Source organism: Petaurus breviceps, unplaced genomic scaffold (genome assembly GCF_028583685.1).
Source record: "Petaurus breviceps papuanus isolate PSGF00001 unplaced genomic scaffold, PetGlider_PUasm1.0 138, whole genome shotgun sequence".
Lineage (NCBI taxonomy): Eukaryota > Metazoa > Chordata > Mammalia > Diprotodontia > Petauridae > Petaurus > Petaurus breviceps.
This window is the reverse complement of record NW_027185694.1, coordinates 13,332,643-13,353,263: the sequence shown is the minus strand read 5'-3', so window position 1 is coordinate 13,353,263 and position 20,621 is coordinate 13,332,643. Positions and strand designations below refer to the sequence as shown.

At 39.6% G+C, this 20,621-nt stretch overlaps 1 protein-coding gene across 4 annotated transcripts in view; it reads right to left on the bottom strand.

The window, feature by feature from the left end:
* The window catches only part of INVS (inversin), a 236,964-nt gene that overhangs the window by 25,615 nt on the left and 190,728 nt on the right, over positions 1-20,621 (bottom strand). For all 4 annotated transcript variants that reach the window (XR_011171998.1, XM_069105795.1, XM_069105785.1 and 1 more), the window contains exon 12: positions 20,176-20,388. Coding sequence is in view for 3 of the 4 variants with exons in the window: in XM_069105795.1 (XP_068961896.1) it covers positions 20,176-20,388 (213 nt within the window). In the remaining variant the exon portion in view is untranslated. The remainder of the gene's footprint in view (positions 1-20,175; positions 20,389-20,621) is intronic.

Below are 20,621 nucleotides of genomic sequence, written 5' to 3'. Positions count from 1 at the left end.
GTAGTTCAGTAATTTTTAAATGATCTCTCCTAGATCTGTTTTCCAGGTCAGTGGTTTTTCCCATGAGATATTTCACATTGCCTTCTATTCTTTCATTTGTTTGGTTCTGTTTAACAGCATCTTGATTTCTCATAAAGTCATTAGCTTCTATTTACTCCAATATAATTCTGAAGGAATGGTTCTCTTTAGTGAGCTTTTAAGATTCTTTTTCCATCTGTCAAAGTCGGCTTTTTAAGGCATTCTTCTCCTCATTGCCTTTTTGAGCCTCTTTTGCCATTTGAGTTAGTCTATCTTTTAAGGTGTTATTTTCCTCAGTCAGGCTGTTGACTCTTCTTTCATAATTTTCTTGCATTGTTCTCATTTCTCTTCCCAATTTTTCCTCCACTTCTCTTATCTGCTTCTTACGGTCCTCTATGGCCTGTAACCAGCTCGTATTTCCCTTTGAAGCTTTTGGTGCAGGAGTTCTGACTTCACTGTCTTCCTCCTGTTCCATGCTTTGCTCCTTTTTGTCCCCCAAATAGGAGTCTAATGTTGGAATCTTCTGTCTGCTTTGTTTCCTTTGCCTGGTCATGTTGCCCCCCAGTCACTTGACCCCTGGGCTTTTTGCCACAGTAGGACTCTGCTACCAGACAGGGGAGCTTTCGTCCCAAACACTGGGGTTTTCTCAGCTGCCAGAGATATTAGATGGGTGCCCTCTCTGAGGTCTCCACACACTCTGGCAAGCTGGACACACACACCAGGACTTGCACCCTAGACTGCAATCCAGATCCAAGTAGGTTAAAGCAAGAGTGATTACTCCTCAGACTGGTGCTTGGTCTGCCTACACTCTGCAGGCCAGGAGCTGAAGCTGCCATGTGGCTCTGCCTGCACTGGTGGTACCTCAGTGACTTCTCACCCCGGGAGCAAAAGCCAGAGGCACTCCCAACTACTGGGTCCCATTGTCCTTCGCATCTATGTGTTGATAAATCTGGAAATGGCCAGAGCTGCTGCTGATCTGGAGTCCCTCTGCCCGGGGGCTGGTCAGGCCCTCCCTGGGGCTACAGCCTTGGCATGGGGCTGGGCTGGGCTCCCAGAGCACTGTGCTAGCTGATTCCTGCTGGCCTGCCTGGCTGTCCTCAGCGGGAGGTTAGCTTCTCTGTGTCATTTTGTGGGTTCTGCAGCTCCAAAGTTTGTTCAGTCCCCTTTTACACAGATTGGAGGTGGTGGGAGCCCGAGCTGTGGGGAGGTCCTGTTTTTACTAATCCATCTTGACTCTGCCCCTGACTCTTTTTTCTTAGCTCCTTGAAACTTATCTTCAATTGCAAGAAATTTCAAGCTGGATCTCTTACCAGCTACTCAAACTCAATGTTAGAAAAGTCACCATATTATCTTTCCCCCTAAACCTAGTTCTCTTTTTGACTTTAGAATTTTGTCTATATTACCAACATTTATTTAATTTCTTATATTCAAAACCTTGGAGTTGTCTTTGATTTATCCCTCACCATTCACATCTAATCAATGGTATATTGTAGTTTTCGGGATATCTCTTGAATCTGTATCCTCCTCTCTATTCGACAACCTTTAGTATAGGTTCTTATTATCTCTTGCCAGCAATTTGGTAGTTGCCTTCTAAGCAGGTCTTACTATTTCTATTCTCTCCCCACTTCCATCATCCCTTATGTTGCTGCCAGAATAATCTTCCTTATGCCTAGATTTTTTTTTTACTTAGATGACTTATATTGACTCCCTATTGTCTACTGAGTAAAATCTGTCATAGCAATTCTTTAATCAGTCAATCAGTCAGAAAGCGTTTATACTGTATGCCAGGCATTGAGGATACAAAGAAAGACATCAAACAGGCTCTACCCCCAAGTTGCTTCTGCATTAATAGGAGAGACAGTATGTAAACAACGATGTACAAAGAAGATATATACAGGATAAATTGGAAAGTATCTTGGAAGGAAGACACTAAGATTAAGGAAGACTGGAAAAGTCTTCTTGTAGAAGATGAGACTTTGGCTGAGACTTGAGGAAAGCTAGAAGGCAGAAATGAGGAGTGGGAGAGTTCTAATTATGGAGAAGAGTCGAGGAAAATGCTTGGAATTGGCCACAGGATGTACCATAAAGAATGACAAACAACTGAGAATTTTATTTGTAGCATATATGAAAAGAAGAATGAATTCTTCCAGTGATGTTCAGGAAGCCCACGATATTTTTTTTGTCACGGTCACTCTTCGTGACCCCACTTGGGATTTTTCTTGGCAAAGACACTGGAGTGTTTTGTCATTTTCTTCTCCAGCTCATTTTACAAATGAGAAATTAAACCAAACAAGGTTAAGTGACTTCCCAGGGTCACACAGCCAGGAAGTGTCTTAGGTCAGATTTGAACTCATGAAGATGAGTCTTTATGATTTCAGCTCCAGTGCTCTATGCACCTCAGTGCTCTCAAGGGACTGTTTTCTATGCTCAAAGTGTAGACTGGTCCACCTGCTAGCAGATAAGATAAAGGGACTCTCTAGGTTATCAGAGAGAGTGAAGTGTTCCTTAAAACAAAGAGGAGGGCTTCAAAGTAAAAAAGAAAAAGAATCTGTAAAGGCAGAGGAGAATCCTAATGTGTTGTCAAGAGGTGGGCAGGCAGAAGAATGTGCCACAAAAAAGGAAGGGATAAATGAGGTGCACTGAGTGCTCAGAATTAAGTAACCCTTATTAGGCCCTTCCTAAGAGCAGCAGGAGGTGGGGTAGATGGGGCTCTGGACTTGGAGTCAGGAAACTAGAGTTCAAATCATGTCTCCAAAATGTAAAACAGGATTAAAATAACTATAGACAATATAAAAAAATTTGGGAGTATAACTACCAAGACAAACCCAGGACCTATGTGAACACAATTACAAAATACTTTTCACACAAATAAAGTCAGATCTAAATAATTAGAAAAATAGCAGTTGCTCATGGGTAGGTTGAGCTAATACAATAAAAATGATAATTCTACCTAAATCAATTTACTTATTCAGTACCATACCAAGCAAACTACCAAAAATTATTTTATAGAGCTAGAAAAAAATAAAACAAAATTTATCTAGAAGAACGAAAGGTCCAGTATATCAAGGGAATTAATAAAAAGAAGTGCAAGGGAACATGACCTAGCTTTACTAGATCTAAAACTGTATTATCATCAGAACTATTTGGTATGTGCTAAGAAATGGAATGGATCAGTGGAATAGGTTAGGTACTCAAGACACAATAGTCAATAACTACGGTAATTCACTATTTGATAAATCCAAAGACTCCAGCTTCTGGAATAAGAACTCACAATTTGACCAAAACTGTTGGGAAAACTGGAAAATAGTATGGCAGAAACTGGGCATAGATCAACATCTTATACCATATACCAAGATAAAGTCAAAATGGGTACATGATTTAGACATAAAGGGTGATACCATGAGCAAATTAGGTGAACAAAGAATAGTTTACCTGTCAGATCTATGGAGAAGGGAAGAATTTGTGACCAAACAAGAGATAGAGAACATTATGAAATGCAAAATGGATAATCTTCATTACATTAAGTTGAAAAGGTTTTGCATAAACAAAACCAATGTAACTAAGATTAGAAGTAAAGCAAAAAGTTGGTAAACAATTTTTACAGCCAGTGTTCCTGAGAAAGGCCTTATTTCTAAAATATGTAGAGAACTGCATCAAATTTATAAGAATACAAGTTATTCCCCAATTGACAAATGGTCAAAGGATATGAACAAGCAATTTTCAGAGGAAGAAATTAAAGCTATCTATAGTTATATGAAAAATGCTCTAAATCACTATTGATTAGAGAAATGCAAATTACAACAACTCTAAGGTACTGCCTCATACCTATAAGATTGACTAATATGACAAAACAGGAAAATGATAAATGTTGAAGAGGATGTGGGAAAATTGGGACACTAATGTATTGTTGGTGGAGTTTTGAACTGATGCAACCATTCTGGACAGCAATTTGGAACTATGCCCAAAGAGTTATAAAAATGTGCATGCCTTTCGATCCAGTAATACCAATACTAGTTTTGTATGCCAAAGAGATCATAAAGAGGGAAAAGAACTTACATGTACAAAAATATTTATAGCAACTCTTTTTGTGGTGGCAAAGAATTAGAAATTGAGGGGATGTCTATCAATTGGGGAATGGCTGAACAAGTTGTGGTTTATGAATGTACATATATACAAGTGTATATTTGTATATGTGAATATACAAATGAATACTATTGTTCCACAAGAAATGATGAGCAGGTGGATTTCGGGAAAACCTGGAAAGACTTACATGAACTGATGCTGAGTGAAGTGAGCAGAAACAGGAGGACACCATACATAGTAACAGCAACATTGTGTGATGACCAACTTTGATAGACTTAGCTCTTCTCAGGATGACTTTTCTTAGTTGAGTCTCTTGCCAAGCTCTTTTAAGCTTGATTTTCTTTCCACTACTTCTTAATGTTTTATGAGAAGATACTGCTTATAGTCGACTATTCTTCACACAATTTTATAAATTGAATTTTCCTAGTACTGTCTTTGGCTGCCATATCTCTCTGCTTAGCAAGAAGATTAAATGTTTGCTGTTTAAGATGATTTCTAGGCTTTTTGGTTCCTTTCATGCCAATTAATTTATATTTATAGAATGGTGATAATTTGTGTCAATGTCTGATTCTGTATCCACTTCCTATGTTTTAGGTATGAATAGCTTATTCAGATAGGTTAGGTTGGAGCTGTTTTGATTGCATAACATATCTTCTTATTTTCTCCTAATTTTGTGTTTGTTTTGATCTTTCCTCTAATAAGACAACCATCTAACAGTTGACTATGAATTCCTCATCAACAAACTATTTCCTGTCTCCTGAAATGTAATTTATTTTTATGATGTTATATGATATACTCTATGTTTAGTACTACCCTTTCCCCTCACCCACCTGAAGTGTCTTTGTGTCTACGAACATTTTACTCCCCTCATTTCTTGTCCAGAAACAAATTTCCTAACTTTTTTTGTCATCTTCCCCTTACCTATCTTTATATTAAAGTTTCTGGGTATCAAAATACACATTGATTTAATTTGGAAGGCCTTACTAAGTTCTTTGCAGAAATTCCCTATCTTTGCCTCTGCAATAGATGTTGGCATGTGAGAGGGGATACAGTAATTGTCATAGCAGTCCTTTGCATATATTTATCATGAGCACTGCAATTCAGTAGTCCTAATGTCCTTTGAAATGATGTTTCTTGTTTCATCTCAACTCCTTTTATTCTCTCTGTCCAAGGAGAACTTGCAAGCTATCTTTGCGTTTAGCTATTTTGTCCTCTGATAATTTTTATACCAAGAATGTTAAGATTGACGTCACTAGATACAGATTTCACATTTAGAATACCAGTAGGTAATTTAAAATGTACAGATGGCACAGAAACTATGAATCTTAGCATCCTCTGTCCCTTTCCGCAACTCTGCTGATGTCTCTGAAGATGCAGAAGGAGGCCATACAGGATCCAGAGCCATTTTCAATTTGACTTTTGAAAAATTGGTTTTCTTTGGGGGTTATGGTAGTATTTTAAATGAAAAAAAATGTTCATTATTAAGATTCCAGACCCTTGGCAATGAGCCTTTTTTAAACTTAGTGAACTAACCCTCAGAAAGGAAACATAATGGCAGGGGCAATTAAAAACAATACAAAAGTTAAATTAAGTTCAAGAAAATAATACAAGAAATCTCACAAAGCATTACATGTCACATATAAAATGCTAATTAAACATTTTAGGACATCCAAGAAGTAGAGATAACTTTGGGCTATGGTGTTTCAGGAAAGTTTCAACAGAGAAGATGACATCTGAGCTAAGTCTTTAAGTATTTGGAAAGGTGATGTGTAGATAAGCCTAGGAAGATAACATGAGTAAAAGCATACTGATGTGGAAATAAGAGGCGTCATTGGGATATCAGTGGACTAGTCTACATGGAATGATGGATTCTTGTATAGGAGTGATAATAGAGAAAGATGGAAAGGTTAGTTGGGGCCAAATTGCGGATGGCCTGGAATGCCAGGCTAAGGAACAGGACTTTATTTTTACGCAATAGAGAGATACTGAATATATCTGAGCAGGAGAATGACATAATTAGAGCACTTTTTAAGAAGATCAATCTGATGGCAGTATGTGAGATGAATCTAGGATAGACCAGAGTCAGGAAGATTAATTAGTAGACTTGTTACAATAGTTTAGGTGTAAGATGAGTATGGTGGTTGCAGCGGGAGTGGAAAGGAAATGAATATATGTGATTTTTTTCCCCCAGAGAATCAATGGGACTACATATAAGACCTGCACATTGATTTATTTTTGCCTCTGTCTAAAAACAAGGTTGACATCATTGGTGTGTGTGAAGCACGATGAACAGCAGATCTTGTGTCAGAGAGGAAAATTGGCGATCACAACCTCCTTGGAAAGACCCGCAAGAACGGTGCCCATATGGGTGGTATTGGCTTCACTGTTTGCAAGAATGCTGTTCGCCACATTAAAAGTTGTGATTTCCTCTTGCCTTAAATGCTAAAACTACGTCAATGCAAGAGTCTGAAAATTATTCAAGTATATGTGCCAGCACAGAGCAATGGCCAATATTGGAAGATAGCAAATGAGACATGAGGAAGACTCTGTTCAGACCTTGAAAACATGATGAAAGAAATGTCAGCTAAGATTATTATGCAGAGAGATTTTAGTTCCAGCCCTGGACAGAGTACCAGGCATGATAAGACTTCCATTGACAAATTTGGAAGAACTGTGGTTTGGTCTTAGCCAGCTCTGTTATCAGTAAACAAGAATGCATGGTTCCAGATGGTGGAGAAACACTTATGGAGAAGTCCCGTGGAAAAATATACAATCAGAATGATTTTGTTCCCAGTGACAAAAAGAAGTTCTCTAATTTATCTGTTGTCACAGAATCATCAGCAATGTGTCAGATCATTGGTTTCCTAGAGGGATATGAATTCAAGATATTCTAAAAGAATTGATGAATGCCCAAAAAGCCCTGATGAGAAAACTGCTGTGAGATAACAATGGGAAGATACTTGATTCAAGGAAGAAAAAGGAGTCAGTGCAGGCTATGAGAGCTTCATAAAGAAACGAATCTCAGCCACCAAAAGGTCAGGGCAGAATCTGGGAAGGGTAAATAACGGGTATGGCTCTTTAGCAAGAAGAGCCAAAATGAATGAAGAAGGAAAGTTTGAGAGGGAAGAATGAAAAAGATTATGCCAAAAAATCAGGATAGGATTGCTTGGACTAGAAAGAAGTAAAGAGATAACTGGGAAGAAGAAGAAAAAGCTTGAGAAAGAGATCTTTGACTAAAGTAGAAAATCGTCATCACGATAAAGAACAGACCACCAGGGTAAAAATAGTTTCTATGAAGAATATGACAATGATTTCTAGACTTTTTGCATTTATGTGACTGTTGTGAACTGACCATGAAGGCATAATACATGCTATTTGGAACCAGTTAAATAAATGCATAGTGGGAAATGGTGGGATCTATTCTGAACATCTATCTCAGGAAGAAATAGAAGAGAATTACTCCCTAAATCATTATGTGTAGTTCACAAGTTACCCTGTAAGTAGTTTTATTCCTTCATTTGTGAAAAATGTGAAGTGCTATGCTTCTGAAAGGAAATGATCCTGATAACCTTTCCAGCTCTCCTAGAAATCCATAAGCTGTTCACCTAAAGCTCACTCTCCTACCTAACACACACACACACACAATCTACTATACTATCCTATATTGAGTAGGATACCAGGAATATCATGGATTCCACAAAACCATCATGCCAGCTATCAAGGAAGCTCTTCATAAATGCCTGTTGATTGATTGAAGCCACAAGCAGGCTTGCTTTTGTGTTAGTTATTTAACCATCAATCACAATGCAGTCTGATAATAAAGAAAACTGCAAAGAAAATTGAGTATCCATAGGCTGTGTGAGCTCTAAAGGTGACTTAATGGAAATAGTGGTGATATTAAAAACATTTTGCTCAAGAGTAGAGCTGAGAACACTAAAGAGATGAATGTTGAATTTGGAACTGATATCAAGCTGCTTGTATTTCCGTAACAAATCAGCATTTCTAGAGGACTTCAGCAAAGGGATACCATCATCCCCAGACTATTCACTGCTACACTGGAGGAACACTGGGAACCTGACTGAAAAACAATACAACACAATTATGATTGATGGTGAACACATCACACAATTACCTATCACAAGTGTTTGTGTCTTGTTCACAAGTATAGAAAAGGTGGAGTTGTAGAAAAGAAAAACTAGCAGATGTAGCTGCAGAGTGTACATAAGCTGTTAGCTTGGGAGTAAACATAGATCAAATAAAGTAGATGCAAAGTGAGCATCACCCACCAAACAAGGTTTCTGTGGATGGTTTGGAGACCCAAAAAGCTCCCTCAAGCCATTAATTCCAGTAAGATCCAGCAAGAACATAAGATTAGATAACCAGTATTCATAGAATGTTTTTAAGTTTTCCAAGCATTTAATATACATTCTTCTACTTGAGCCTCACAATAATTTGTGAAGTATATATAAAGAAACACTCAGAACTGGTACTCCATCTACTAGGCCATAATGTCTTTCTAAGTGGCATAGATGTATTCTCCAAAAGATAAGTGGTCAAAAAAGTGAATAGTGAAGGGGTGGCCAGGTAGCCCAGCGAGTAAGAGCACCGGCCCCAGAGTTGGGATGACCTGGGATCGAATCTGGGCTCAGACACTTAGCATCCACCCAGAAACACCTGGCCATGTAACCTTGAGCAAGTTGCTTAACCCCAATTGCTTAAAAAAAAAGTGAATAGTGAAAAGAATGACAAATTATTAACAACATATAAAACTGTTCCAAATCACTAAGAATATGAGAAGTAAAAATTAAAATCACCAAAGTTTGACTGTACACCCAGCAAATTGGCAAAGATGACAGGAGATGGAAATGGTTAATGTTGAAGAAGTTATGGGAGGACAGGTACACTAATACGTACTTGGTACAACTTTGAATTGGTTCAATCAACCTGGAAAATATTTGGAATTATGTGAAAAAAAAATGAGTGATACACCTTGACCCAGAGGTCTTACTCCTAAGCATATACCCCAAAGGAAGCCAAAGACCAAAAAAGAAAGGTCCCATATACACCAAAATCTTCATACTATCAATTTTTGTGATGGCAAAGAACCAGAACTAAAATTTGTACCCCAGTTTACTCAGTCATCTCTCAACTGTTGGGCCATTTAGTTTCTTTCTAGAGGTTTTTACAAATAATTTTGCCATAAATATCTTTAAGTGACTGACTTTTTCCCTTCTCTTTTTTGCTAAAGCTCTAAAATTATTGTGGTAGGTATTCAGGAAATATCTGTTGAAGAGTGAAGCAGTGTCTGGTACCAAATTCTCTAGTAATAGGACTCCAATAACTGTAGCATCATTGCTTTGCTGCATCCTGAAAGTGGAGACGGGTGGGGTAGGGTCTTTTGGAGTTGCACAAACTCCTAGAACAGTGGGAACAGCAGCAAACATGCTGTGGGGACTTGGGAATTAGAAGGGAGAAAGGGATGGGAGCATGTCTTACAATTCAAAATGGGTCTGCAGTCTGGTCAGTTATGATGGTAGCTATCTTTTTTTTTTTTTTTAAAGCAATTGGGGTTAAATAACTTGCTGAAGGTTACATGGCCAGTTATTTCTGGGTGTGGTGCTAAGTATCTGAGCCCAGATTTGATCCCAGGTCTCCCGACTCTGGGGCCGGTGCTCTTACTCACTGTGCCACCTGGCCACCCCAATGGTAGCTGTCTTTAAGCCTCAGTTTAACGGTTAAGCTACCCCTATGCAGATCTTTAAAAAGAAATGGTGAAGAAGAAGGGTGAGGGGGTAGACCCGAAACATTTTCTCCATCACTGGTGAAGTCCACTTAGTTTCCTTTATGGACCCCGATATTTGCTTTTTACAAATTGTAGTTCCACAAGTCTTTCTTTCTTCTCATTGTGCATGGGATGAGTTCGTGATCTATGGCAGAAGTGGTCTCACACTAGTATTTGTTCTTCATAGTGGTTTGAGAATAACGCCATCCTCTTCTCGGGAAAAGTGGACAGATGGTAAGTGTCAGAGCACACAGTTCTCTGATACTTTGATTTGACTCGGATTCTGTAACATGGTTTGCTGACTGTCAACACACTAACTCATAGCACAGCAAATGACAGGTTAGTTATGCAGTGTGTCATCGGCAGCTCCTGTGATTCATATCAATGCCAGTAGGAGTCATTTCAGTGCAAGCTGTCAGGGAAAAGCATTAACTCTATCTGTCATTTGCTATCTTATCATGTATGCTCCACAGAAGAGGCTGATTGAACCTGGGCGCCTGAAATGCTGCTAATTGATCTAAAAACTGCACTCCTGGCAGGCCGGGGTACTGCATTCCCTCTGGCATTGATAAAAGTGGCTGGTTTCAAATACTAATATTGGCATTGCACAAACAGACAATATGTGGGTGTCTGTCTCCTGCTTGGTATAGATCACCCTGCCATTACCCCGGTGTTTGAGCTGATAAATTAGACCTTACTATTCACAGACCAGTCATTTTCCTTCCTCCAGGAGAAGCAAACAGCCCACTAGCAGTACCTGCTACTCAGTCCATGAAAGAAACGAGACAGTCAATGTACAATCAGCCCAGAATGAGGCTAACCCTTGTCACTTGTAGATGAGTATGTCAAAGGCAACAGCTGCTCATGTATGTTACTCATGTTAATCAAATGATTTTTCTGTTGCTCAGGGTCTGGGGTTAGGGATTGGGATGGAGAAGGGGATTATTCCCCTGGTGAAGTTTTTTCTTTTTGATTCCTCCCAACTGAATAGAAGTAAATGGGATAATCGAGGAGGGAGCAATGAGACAGTTACTGAATATGTAATTAGAGCTTTACTTTAATAGTGGTATGGAATTAACACTAAAAAGTCTCTATTAGACAATCAATAACTAAGCCTCCAGCTAGCCCACTCAGTGCGTGGCTCAAAGTAGACCAGGGAATTTAGGGAATCTGATGCCATATCCGTTCTCATACAAAAGATCCTCACATTTAAGGAAAAATTCAAACTCATCTGCGTTAACTATTTTAATATTAATAGTGACAATGCATTGCTATTCCTGACACTGCTCTCCTCACTGACCACTTCAGACCCATTTCTGCTTCTTCTTGGGAACAACTTATAATGGCATCATTGGAATTTCATTCTTGAGAGCTCTCCAGCCCTCTTGAATCTTGGACTATGAGACTAGGGATCCTTTATCAAAGATCTGAAATCTGTTCTCCTTAGAGAACACAATACGTCATTTCCATCTTTCCCTTTTGACTGTGAAATTCCAAGGCTACTTCCTTCCAAAGTTCCTATAATTTTTGCTCCACTAATCAGTATTTCCATTATTGGTCTGACTCAGCTAACGAACAGCAACATCCCTCACGGCTTCCGTGGCCTCCTGAAAAGAAAGTGACCTCAGGCAATATCAGAGAAGTGGAGTTCTTCAGCATGTTTGAGTGCTCTCATCTTTAGGAGAGATTTCAGAGACTTCAGAGATAGGAAGCTGTTGCTTGAGATTTGAAAAGGGAAGTTAGCTCAGGAGTGAGATGAAGTTTTCAATGCATGCCCTCAAATCAGGTTGATACACAGCCAGCCACCTCTTTTTCTTTTGTTTTCTTTTTTCCTTATGTCCCCAGGTGCTAGTACCTCACTCTTCCACCACTCAAATTACTTTGTATTTACTTTGCAGGTATTGCCAAGAGAACTCAGAAATTGGGGAAATAATGTTCTACTGATCAGTAAGATTTCCCAGAATCCCCTGGGTCCCAGGTGCCTTAGATTTGACTAGGGACGAGCTACCCAGAGGCCTAGTCAAGTTCAAGGCCAGTGGGGCACTCTGGGCACCCCCCCCCCCAATTTTTTTTTTTGCTTTTTGGAGGGCATTTGGAGTTAAGTGACTCGCCCAAGGTCACACGGCTAGTTTGTTTTGTGTGTGTGTCAAGTGTCTGAGGCCGGATTTGAACTAAGGTCCTCCTGACTTCAGGGCCAGTGCTCTATTCACTGCACCACCTAGCTGCCCCTCTGGGCATGATACCTAGTTTATATACTCTGGTAAACACACTTCACTTAGCAATTATGATTTCTTTCATTGCCATATCCTCTACTTTCCAAATTAAACTTACATTTCTGGTGGCTATAAGGATAGGGATGGTGCCATATAAGAAGGGGCACAGAGAACAAATATAGTGATCCTGACACTGTACTTTTATTCCTCTTGAACTCATTTCTAAGGTGATTCTTGAATGGAATGAGCTGATGAGGTACCATCTCACACCTATCAGGGGGGTTAATAGGACAGAAAAGGAAAATGATAAATGCAGAGGGGTTGAGGACAAATTAGGACATTAATGCATTATTGGTAGAGTTGTGAACTGATCCAACCATTCTGGAGAACAATTTGGAACTATGCCCAAAGGGCTATAAAACTATATATAACCTTTGACACAGCAATGCCACTAACAGATCTATATCCCAAGGAGATCAAAGGAAAAGGAAAAGAATCTATAGGTACAAAAATATTTGTGGCAACTCTTTCTGTGGTGGCAAAGAATTGGAAATGAGAGAATGATTGTACAAGTTCTGGAATATGATTGTGATAGATTATTATTTTGCTGTAACAAATGTTGAGCAGGATGGTTTCAGAAAAACCTGGGAAGACTTATAAGAACTGATACAAAGTGAAGTAAGCAGAACTAGGAGAACATTGTATATAGTAACAACAAGTTTATATGGTGATCAATTGTAAATGACTTAGCTATTCTGATCAAGACAATGATCTGAGACAATTTCTAAAAAATCATGATAAAAAGTACTATTTACCTTCAGAGAGATGAACTTTGAGGACATATTGAAGCATATTTGTAAAACTGTCTTTTTCTTGCTTTTTTTTGCAACATGGATAATATGTAAATATGTTTTGTATAACTTTCCATGTATGAGTGATATCATATTGCTTACCTTCTTAATGGGCAAGGGATGGAGCAGAGAGAGGATGAGAATTTGGAATTCAATTAAAAAAAACCCAGACAAGATGAGCTATCATTGGATGTGTTTAAGCAGAAAAAGGATGACCATCTGCCATATTGTAGAAAGGATTCCTACTTCCGACTGAAAACTAGACTATGTGATTTCTAACACTCCTTTTGCCACATCCCCCCTATTTCAGCCCCTCATCTCTTCCCACTTGTATTATTGCAATAGCCTCAAAATTTTTCATCCTGTCTAAAGTGTCCTTTGCCCTCCACCTCCTCCACATTACTATGAAAGATAATAGTCCTAAAGCACAAGTTTGACCATATCACTTCCCTAATAAAAAGCTCCCTATTTCCTCTAGGATAAAAGAGACTCCACTCTTTCATAATCTGGTTCCATGGGCAGCTAGGTTGCATAGTGAATAGAGCACTGGCCCTGGAGTGAGGAGGACCTGAGTTTAAATCTGGCCTCAGATACTTAACACAAAAAAAACTAGCTGTGTGACCTTGGGCAAGTCACTTAACTCCAACTGCCCTACCTTCTCCCCTCCAAAAAGCAAAAAACAAAAAACAAAACCCAAACCAAAAAAACCCCAAAACAAAACCATAATCTGGTTCCAGTTGACCTTTCTAATGTTATTATATATTTCTTCCCTTCACACATTCTATAATTCAGCCAAACTGGCCTACTTTCTACTGCCCATATTCAACATTCCCTCTCCCATCTCTGTACCTTTGTTCAGGCTGTCCCCTTTGCCTTAAATATACTCCTTTCTTACCATGGCTTCTTGGAATCCCCAGCTTCCTTTAAAATTCATTTCAAGAGCCATGTCCTACATGGGGCTCCTCCAGCTTGTACTCCCTCCCCAATATCTACTCTGTGTATGTGTATATCTATGTATGCATACATACGTGTGTGTGTGTATTTTTGTATTCACACACATCACTTGTACAAGTACAGTATCCATTCCTCCCTCACAAGTTGAATATAAGCACCATGGCACTATGAGGGCAAGATCTGTTCCTTTTCTCCTATTATCCCCAGTATTTGGCACAGTGCCTAGCATATAGCAGGTATTTCATAAATGATTGTTTGGGGGTCAGGGTAGGGACTGAATTCCATTTTTTTTTTCCCTTGGAAAAACCTATAAGCCTAAATTGAGAGGACTTGTGAGATAGATGGTCAGGGATAGGGTCAGGGTCATAAATACTTGATAGTAGGCAGGTGTGTCTACATGTGACTTGAGAAGCATCCGAAGGCTCCACTGGTTCAAACACCTTCACTATCAAGTGTCACAGTACCTATAATCCCACTATTAAAGAATTTTTTTTGGGGGGGGGAACTTCTCCCTGAGACACTATTTTAAAATGCAAATATTCCTGGGAGAAATCCATTGCACTATTTTCCATTACTGAATAAGCAACTTCATGATTCTTCTTTTCTGGACAATCATTATGTTGTTCCTGCTTCTTGTTAATGTTCCCAAGGGCTCTGTCCTGGCCTATCTTCTCTTCTCTCTCCATATTCCCTAGTGAAGTCATGAGTTCCCATAGTTTTAGTTAAAATTTCTATGCTAATGACTTCTAAATCTATATATCTAGTCCTAATCTCTCTCCTGAGCTCTCTTACTACATCTCCAACTACCTCCTGAAAATCTGCCCCCAGACATTCCACAGGCATCTTTTTTTGTTTGGTTGGGTTTTTTTTTGGTTTTGTTTTGTTTGTTTTGGGAGGGGAGAAGGCAAGGCAATTGGGGTTAAGTGACTTGCCCAAGGTCACACAGCTAGCAAGTGTGTCAAGTGTCTGAGGGCAGATTTGAACTCAGGTCCTCCTGATTCCAGGGCCGGTGCTCTGTTCACTGTACCACCTAGCTGCCCCTCCACAGGCATCTTGAACTCGACGTGTCCAAATGAAACATTATCTTTTCCCCAACCCTCCACCCCAATGCCATCCTGCTTAAAATTCCCAATTCCTATTGAGGTAGCAACCATTTTTCTAATCTCCAAAGTTTGCAGTCTCAAGCTCTTTCTTTACTCTTCCCTCTCCTTCATTCCCTACATAACCCATAAGAAGCCAAGCCTTGTGAATTTCACCTCCCTATCTCTTGCATTCTTTGCCTTTTCTCTACTCACATGGGCACCACCTTAGTTCAGACCAGCAATCCTTCTCATCTGGACTTCTGTACTTGGCTCCCTGCTGCCTCCAGTCTCTGTCCTCCAATACATCCTCAATCCAGCTGGTAAACTGATATTCCTGAAGGACAGGTCTGGATCCCTATTACCAAAGATTCCTATTACCTCTGGGAAAAGCAAACTTCTCCGCTTGACATTTAAAACCCTTTCCAATCTGAGACCAGACTCTTTCCAGACTGATTTCACTTCCTCTACATTCCTGCACTTTTCCATCAAAATGTCCTCCTTGTTTCTACCTTTATATACAATGTTCTGCCTCCATGCCTTTCAGAGATTGTACCCCATGCCTAAAATGCCCTCTGATCTCAACTCCATTTAAGCCCATTTTTTACTCCCATTTTAGGATCAGCTCAAGTGACATACTTATACAAAAGATCTTCCCTGATCCTTGCAGTTGTTACTGCTCCCTTTTGAACCCCAAATTATTCTGGAGTTACTTGGTATCTCTGTCATATTTATTTTTCTGTGTAGATATTGTTTTCCCCAGGAGTATGTTTGCTACCTGAGGGCAGGGACTGTTTTGATTTTGGTTTCTGTGTCTCCAAAAACCTAATTACTTAATAAATACTTGTTGAATTTAATTGAATTGGATCACTTTTCTTCTTTATGGGAGGGAGGATACTGTATAGCTAAGGGAGAAGGCACTAACAGGGAGTTGGTGTGGAAAGAATGCTGGATCTCAGTTGAAATCTTTTTTCTCCCAGTTTATTGATTCTGCTTTTATAGAACAAAGAAGCTAGCAGAGAAGGAAGTCAGACTTGAAATGCATTCCTAGATCTTTAATCAGCTCATTTATTTAACCTCTCTGGGCTTCATTTCATCATCTATAAAATGAGGAGGTTGGAACAGGCATCATCTAAGGTCCTTAGAGGTAGGTAGATGGCTCGGTGGATAGAGCATTGAGCCTGGAGAAGACCTGAATTCAGATTTGACCTCAGACACTTACTAGCTGTGACCCTAGGCAAGCCACTGAACCTCTGTTTGCTTTAATCCATTAGAGAAAGAAATGCCAAAACCACTCCAGTATCTTTGACAAGAAAACCTCATAAAGTGTCACAGAGTCGGACACAACTGAACAGCAACAAAGGTTCTTTCCAGCTTTAAATCTTCCTGCAATTATTTAAAGAAAAGGAAGGTAACAGACACCAAAGAAAAATGTTTCATAAGAGCTGGTTCTAGTTAGGAACTTAATCAGTTCCAACTTTCACATTTTGATATTTACAAATACATGTTACTGTGCCTCGACATCTCAAAGTTTGGAGAGGCAGGCAGGTCACAGGTTGGGCAGCTATAGGTAAGTCTGTGCTATAGGGCATATAGACAATGGGTCAGGGCAGCCTATGTGTTATGGGGGATACAAAGCAGTGTAACACAGAATCCCTGCCCTAAAGATATTTACAATGTATGCAAGGAGATGGCATATGCATCTGAAAAGGAAAATCCTCACCATCAACAGATATTTATCAAACACCTGTTATGTACAAGGGACTCTGCTAGAAATTCAAGGAAGTATACACTAAATAAATGAGTAGGACAAACTGACTTATGCAGAAATGGACTGGTAAATGTTTTTAACAACTGGATCTCTGAAAACAGAACGTCTATTCTTAAGTTTAATTTGCATTATCGTTTCCCTATCACTTTCTAAAGCCTAGACAATCACCAAAGCAATAAACCAAGCCTGGATTTGTAGTACTTGTGGAGTTCTTAAAGTGTAAATGCTCACACTGAAAATTTAACTATCAAGCTGACTCCCTCCAGTACACCCTTGGCTACAGGAGGTCAGTGGAGTGTGAGATCAGAGTGATCAGGGAAAGCTTCCTGCTGAGTTTAAAAGATGGGTGGGGATAGACTGGTGGAGAGAATGAGAAAGGGCATCCAAAAGAACAGTAATTCTAGAGATTCAGAATGGTAAAGTAATTAGCCCCTGTCCCCTGAGCCCATCCCATAAAAGCAACTGTCTGTTTTTAATATCATTTCCACCTCTTCTAGTCCATATATATATGTTTACTTTTTGGAGGGGGAGGGCAGGGCAATTGGGGTTAAGTGACTTGCTCAAGGTCACATGGCTAGTAAATGTTAAGTCTGAGGCCGGATTTGAACTCAGGTCCTCCTGACTCCAGGGCTGGTGCTCTATTCACTGCACTACCTAGCCATTCCTAGTCTCTAGATTTTCAAGGTTTAGTTTCAGTACTATGTCTTACATGAAGCCTTCCTAATTCCTCCCAATTATTACACACACAAAAAATGACAAAATTGGGGGTGGCTAGGTGGTACAGTGAGTAAAGTACCTGCCCCGGTGTCAGGAGGACCCGAGTTCGGTTCCAGCCTCAGACACTTAACACCCACACAAAAAAACTAGCTGTGTAACCTTGGGCAAGTTATTTAACCCCAATTGCCCTCCAAAAGGCAAAAAAAAAAAATGACAAAATCTACAGCAAGCAAATATAAAGCATTTACTTATCTGTGGACATGGCCTTTCTCTCTCCTCTAATGGAAGTTCCTTGAGGGAAACAGCTATTTTCATCTTTTGTCTTTGCTTGCCAGGGCCCCACATAGTGTCTGACATATAGTGAGCACTTAATAATGATTCCTGTTCGTGGCCAGGATAACTCAAAGAAGGAAGGAAGGAAACGATTATTTCTTAGGTGCCTGCTCTGTGTCGGGCTTTATGTTTAGCACTTTATAATATCATCTCATTAGATCTTCACGACCACCCCGGGAGGGAGGTGCTGTTATTATGCAGTTGAGGAAACTGAGGCAGACAGTTAAGCCACTTAGGTAACTCTGACCTCAGGTCTTCTGTACTATATGCCTGGTACTCCATCCATTGCACCACCCAGCAGCCTGGCTAAACAAAGGATGCCAAGGAATTTGCTGAGACAAAAGGATGTCAAGTTATTTTTAGTTCTGGCAACTTAAGGTGCTAATGTTAGAACAATGGCCTTTAAAAAATAGACTTCCTAGTATGCCTTGCATCTGATAGATACAGAAATGTAATTAGAGATTCCTAATCAATTTCATAAGTAGCATATAATTTCTCTAACAAGCACAACAGAGAAAAAACACCTATAAAACACTAAACTTGGTTAAATGGTTTAATATTCTAAACCTCTTCATCCTTTACCGTCTCCAAGTTCTCCATTCCTCATTTTGAATATTCATTGTGCCACCCTGAGCTTTGGATCTTAGTGATGATTCTGTCCTTACTGAGCCTGGGGAGGGGCAGGGTGTAATGGATGGTTGGGGGGGGGGGCGGTGCAGAGAGGTCCTTGAGGCTTAGCACTGGACTGGGATTACAAGATTCATGTCAGAGCCCTGGCTATGGGATCTTTGGCAGATGCCCTAAGCAAGCTGTGCCTCAATTTGTTCATCTCTAAAATAGTAGTAATAAACTTTACCACATCTAACTTATAGGATTGTAAGTTTCAAAAGAAATATATATGTTAAAGTGTATGTGTCATGTAATATGTGTCCATGATTCCACTGGGTTGAATCTAATAAGACTTAATAGGAATAAATGTAAAATCCTATATACTATTAAAATAAATAAACTGTCCAAGTGCAGGATGGGAAACACGGTGAGAAAATAGTTCTTGTGTGTATATATATATATATATATATATATATATATATATATAGCTCCACACATACATACACACATGTATATGTATGTGTGTATATATACATACATGCACACACATACACACATGCACATACATACACACATATACACCTGGGAATTTTAGTAGGCAATAAGCTCGATATGAGTCATCTATATAACATGGCAACCAAAAAAACCAATGCAAAAGTAGACTTAATTAATGATATGGTTCAACTGTTAGAGATCTTTGAAAAATTATAGAAAATGGTCAGATTACAGACATTTGGAATGTTTAATTCTGGGCGTTGTATTTTGAAAAGGAAATTGACAAGATACAAGGTGTCCAGAGAAGGATAACCATGCTACATTTGGGTCATTTGAAAGAACCCAGGATGTTTAGCCTGGAGAAGAAAAGATTTCAAGAGGGAGACTGATAGCTGAATCCAAGAGTTGAAAGTAGATGTGGAATGGGGTTTAGATTTGTTTTACTTGATTAGAGGAAAACAAGAAACACAAGGTAGAAGTGTTTGAGAGGCAGATTTAGGCTAGAAGTAAGGAAAAATTTCCTAACACAAACTGTGTGAAAGTGGAACGGGCTGACTCATTAGGAGGTGAGTTCCTCACCATTATATGTATTCAAGTAAAGCCTGGATGACAAATGGTTATGGCTGTTTAAGAGGGTATTCTTGTTCAGGTATGGATTGTGTTATGTGACATCTGGTGTCTCTCCTAAGTTTAATTCTGTAGTTCTATGACAAGGGAGGCGAGATAGCAGGGTATTATTATTTTTTTTTAAGCAATCGGGGTTAAGTAACTTGCTCAAGGTTACACGGCCAGTTATTTCTGGGTGTGGTGCTGAGTGTCTGAGCTCGGGATTCGATCTCCAGGTCATCCTAACACTGGAGCCGGTGCTCTTACTCGCTGAGCCACCTGGCAGCCCCTAAGTAGCAGGGTATTATTGATCCTTACTTGGTCTACTTTATAATTTTTCCTGGGACCTTGGAGGTTGGTGGGACCTGGAAAACCAACTTTGTACCGCCCTGTGGGTTACTTTCTCAGTTCTCCTAAGTCTTCCCAATCCATGTTAATCTAGTTTCCTTTGGCTCAGACTTTTGTTCATTCCAGCATTTCCCTGTCTAGTTTCTCTCTCCTTTTGGGAGGAAGAAGAGAGAAAAGAAAGGTTACCTTTTCATTCTCATGAGACTCTCTCCCTTAGCAGCTCCCCATCTTGTCTTTTTACTGAGTACTAGGGAGGGCCCCCCCCTTAGGCTGCAGCCCCCTCCAAAGGGAGAGAGATGCCACCGATCAGACTTACTTGGCAGCAGCGTCCTTTCTCAGCTGTTCGTGCTTCATTAGGAGATTTTTTCGGTCCTGAAATGCCTTCCTGACCTTGTACCCTTTGTAGACAGCCTGGATTTTGAAAGCAGCAATGTCTTGAATAGCTGCTATTGACAGAGCCCCGTGTTCCAACATGAATTGAATCACTTCATGGTGCTCCCCAAGCAAAGCATAATCAAGAGGTGTGTACCTAACAAGAAAATAATATTCAATCATAAGAACAATGCAATTCAAGCTTTGTTTTGGTTAATAGGTCTGATTAGTGAGAATAATGAATCCCTGAAGTGCTTGAATGTATTCAAATTCGCACTATTCCAAGTTATAATTATGTAAAATATCATCATTGGTTCCAGCCCAGTGGAAATGTGGAATTAGAAGTTGAATAATGATACCACTTCTGGAGATTCATTATCCCCAATAATG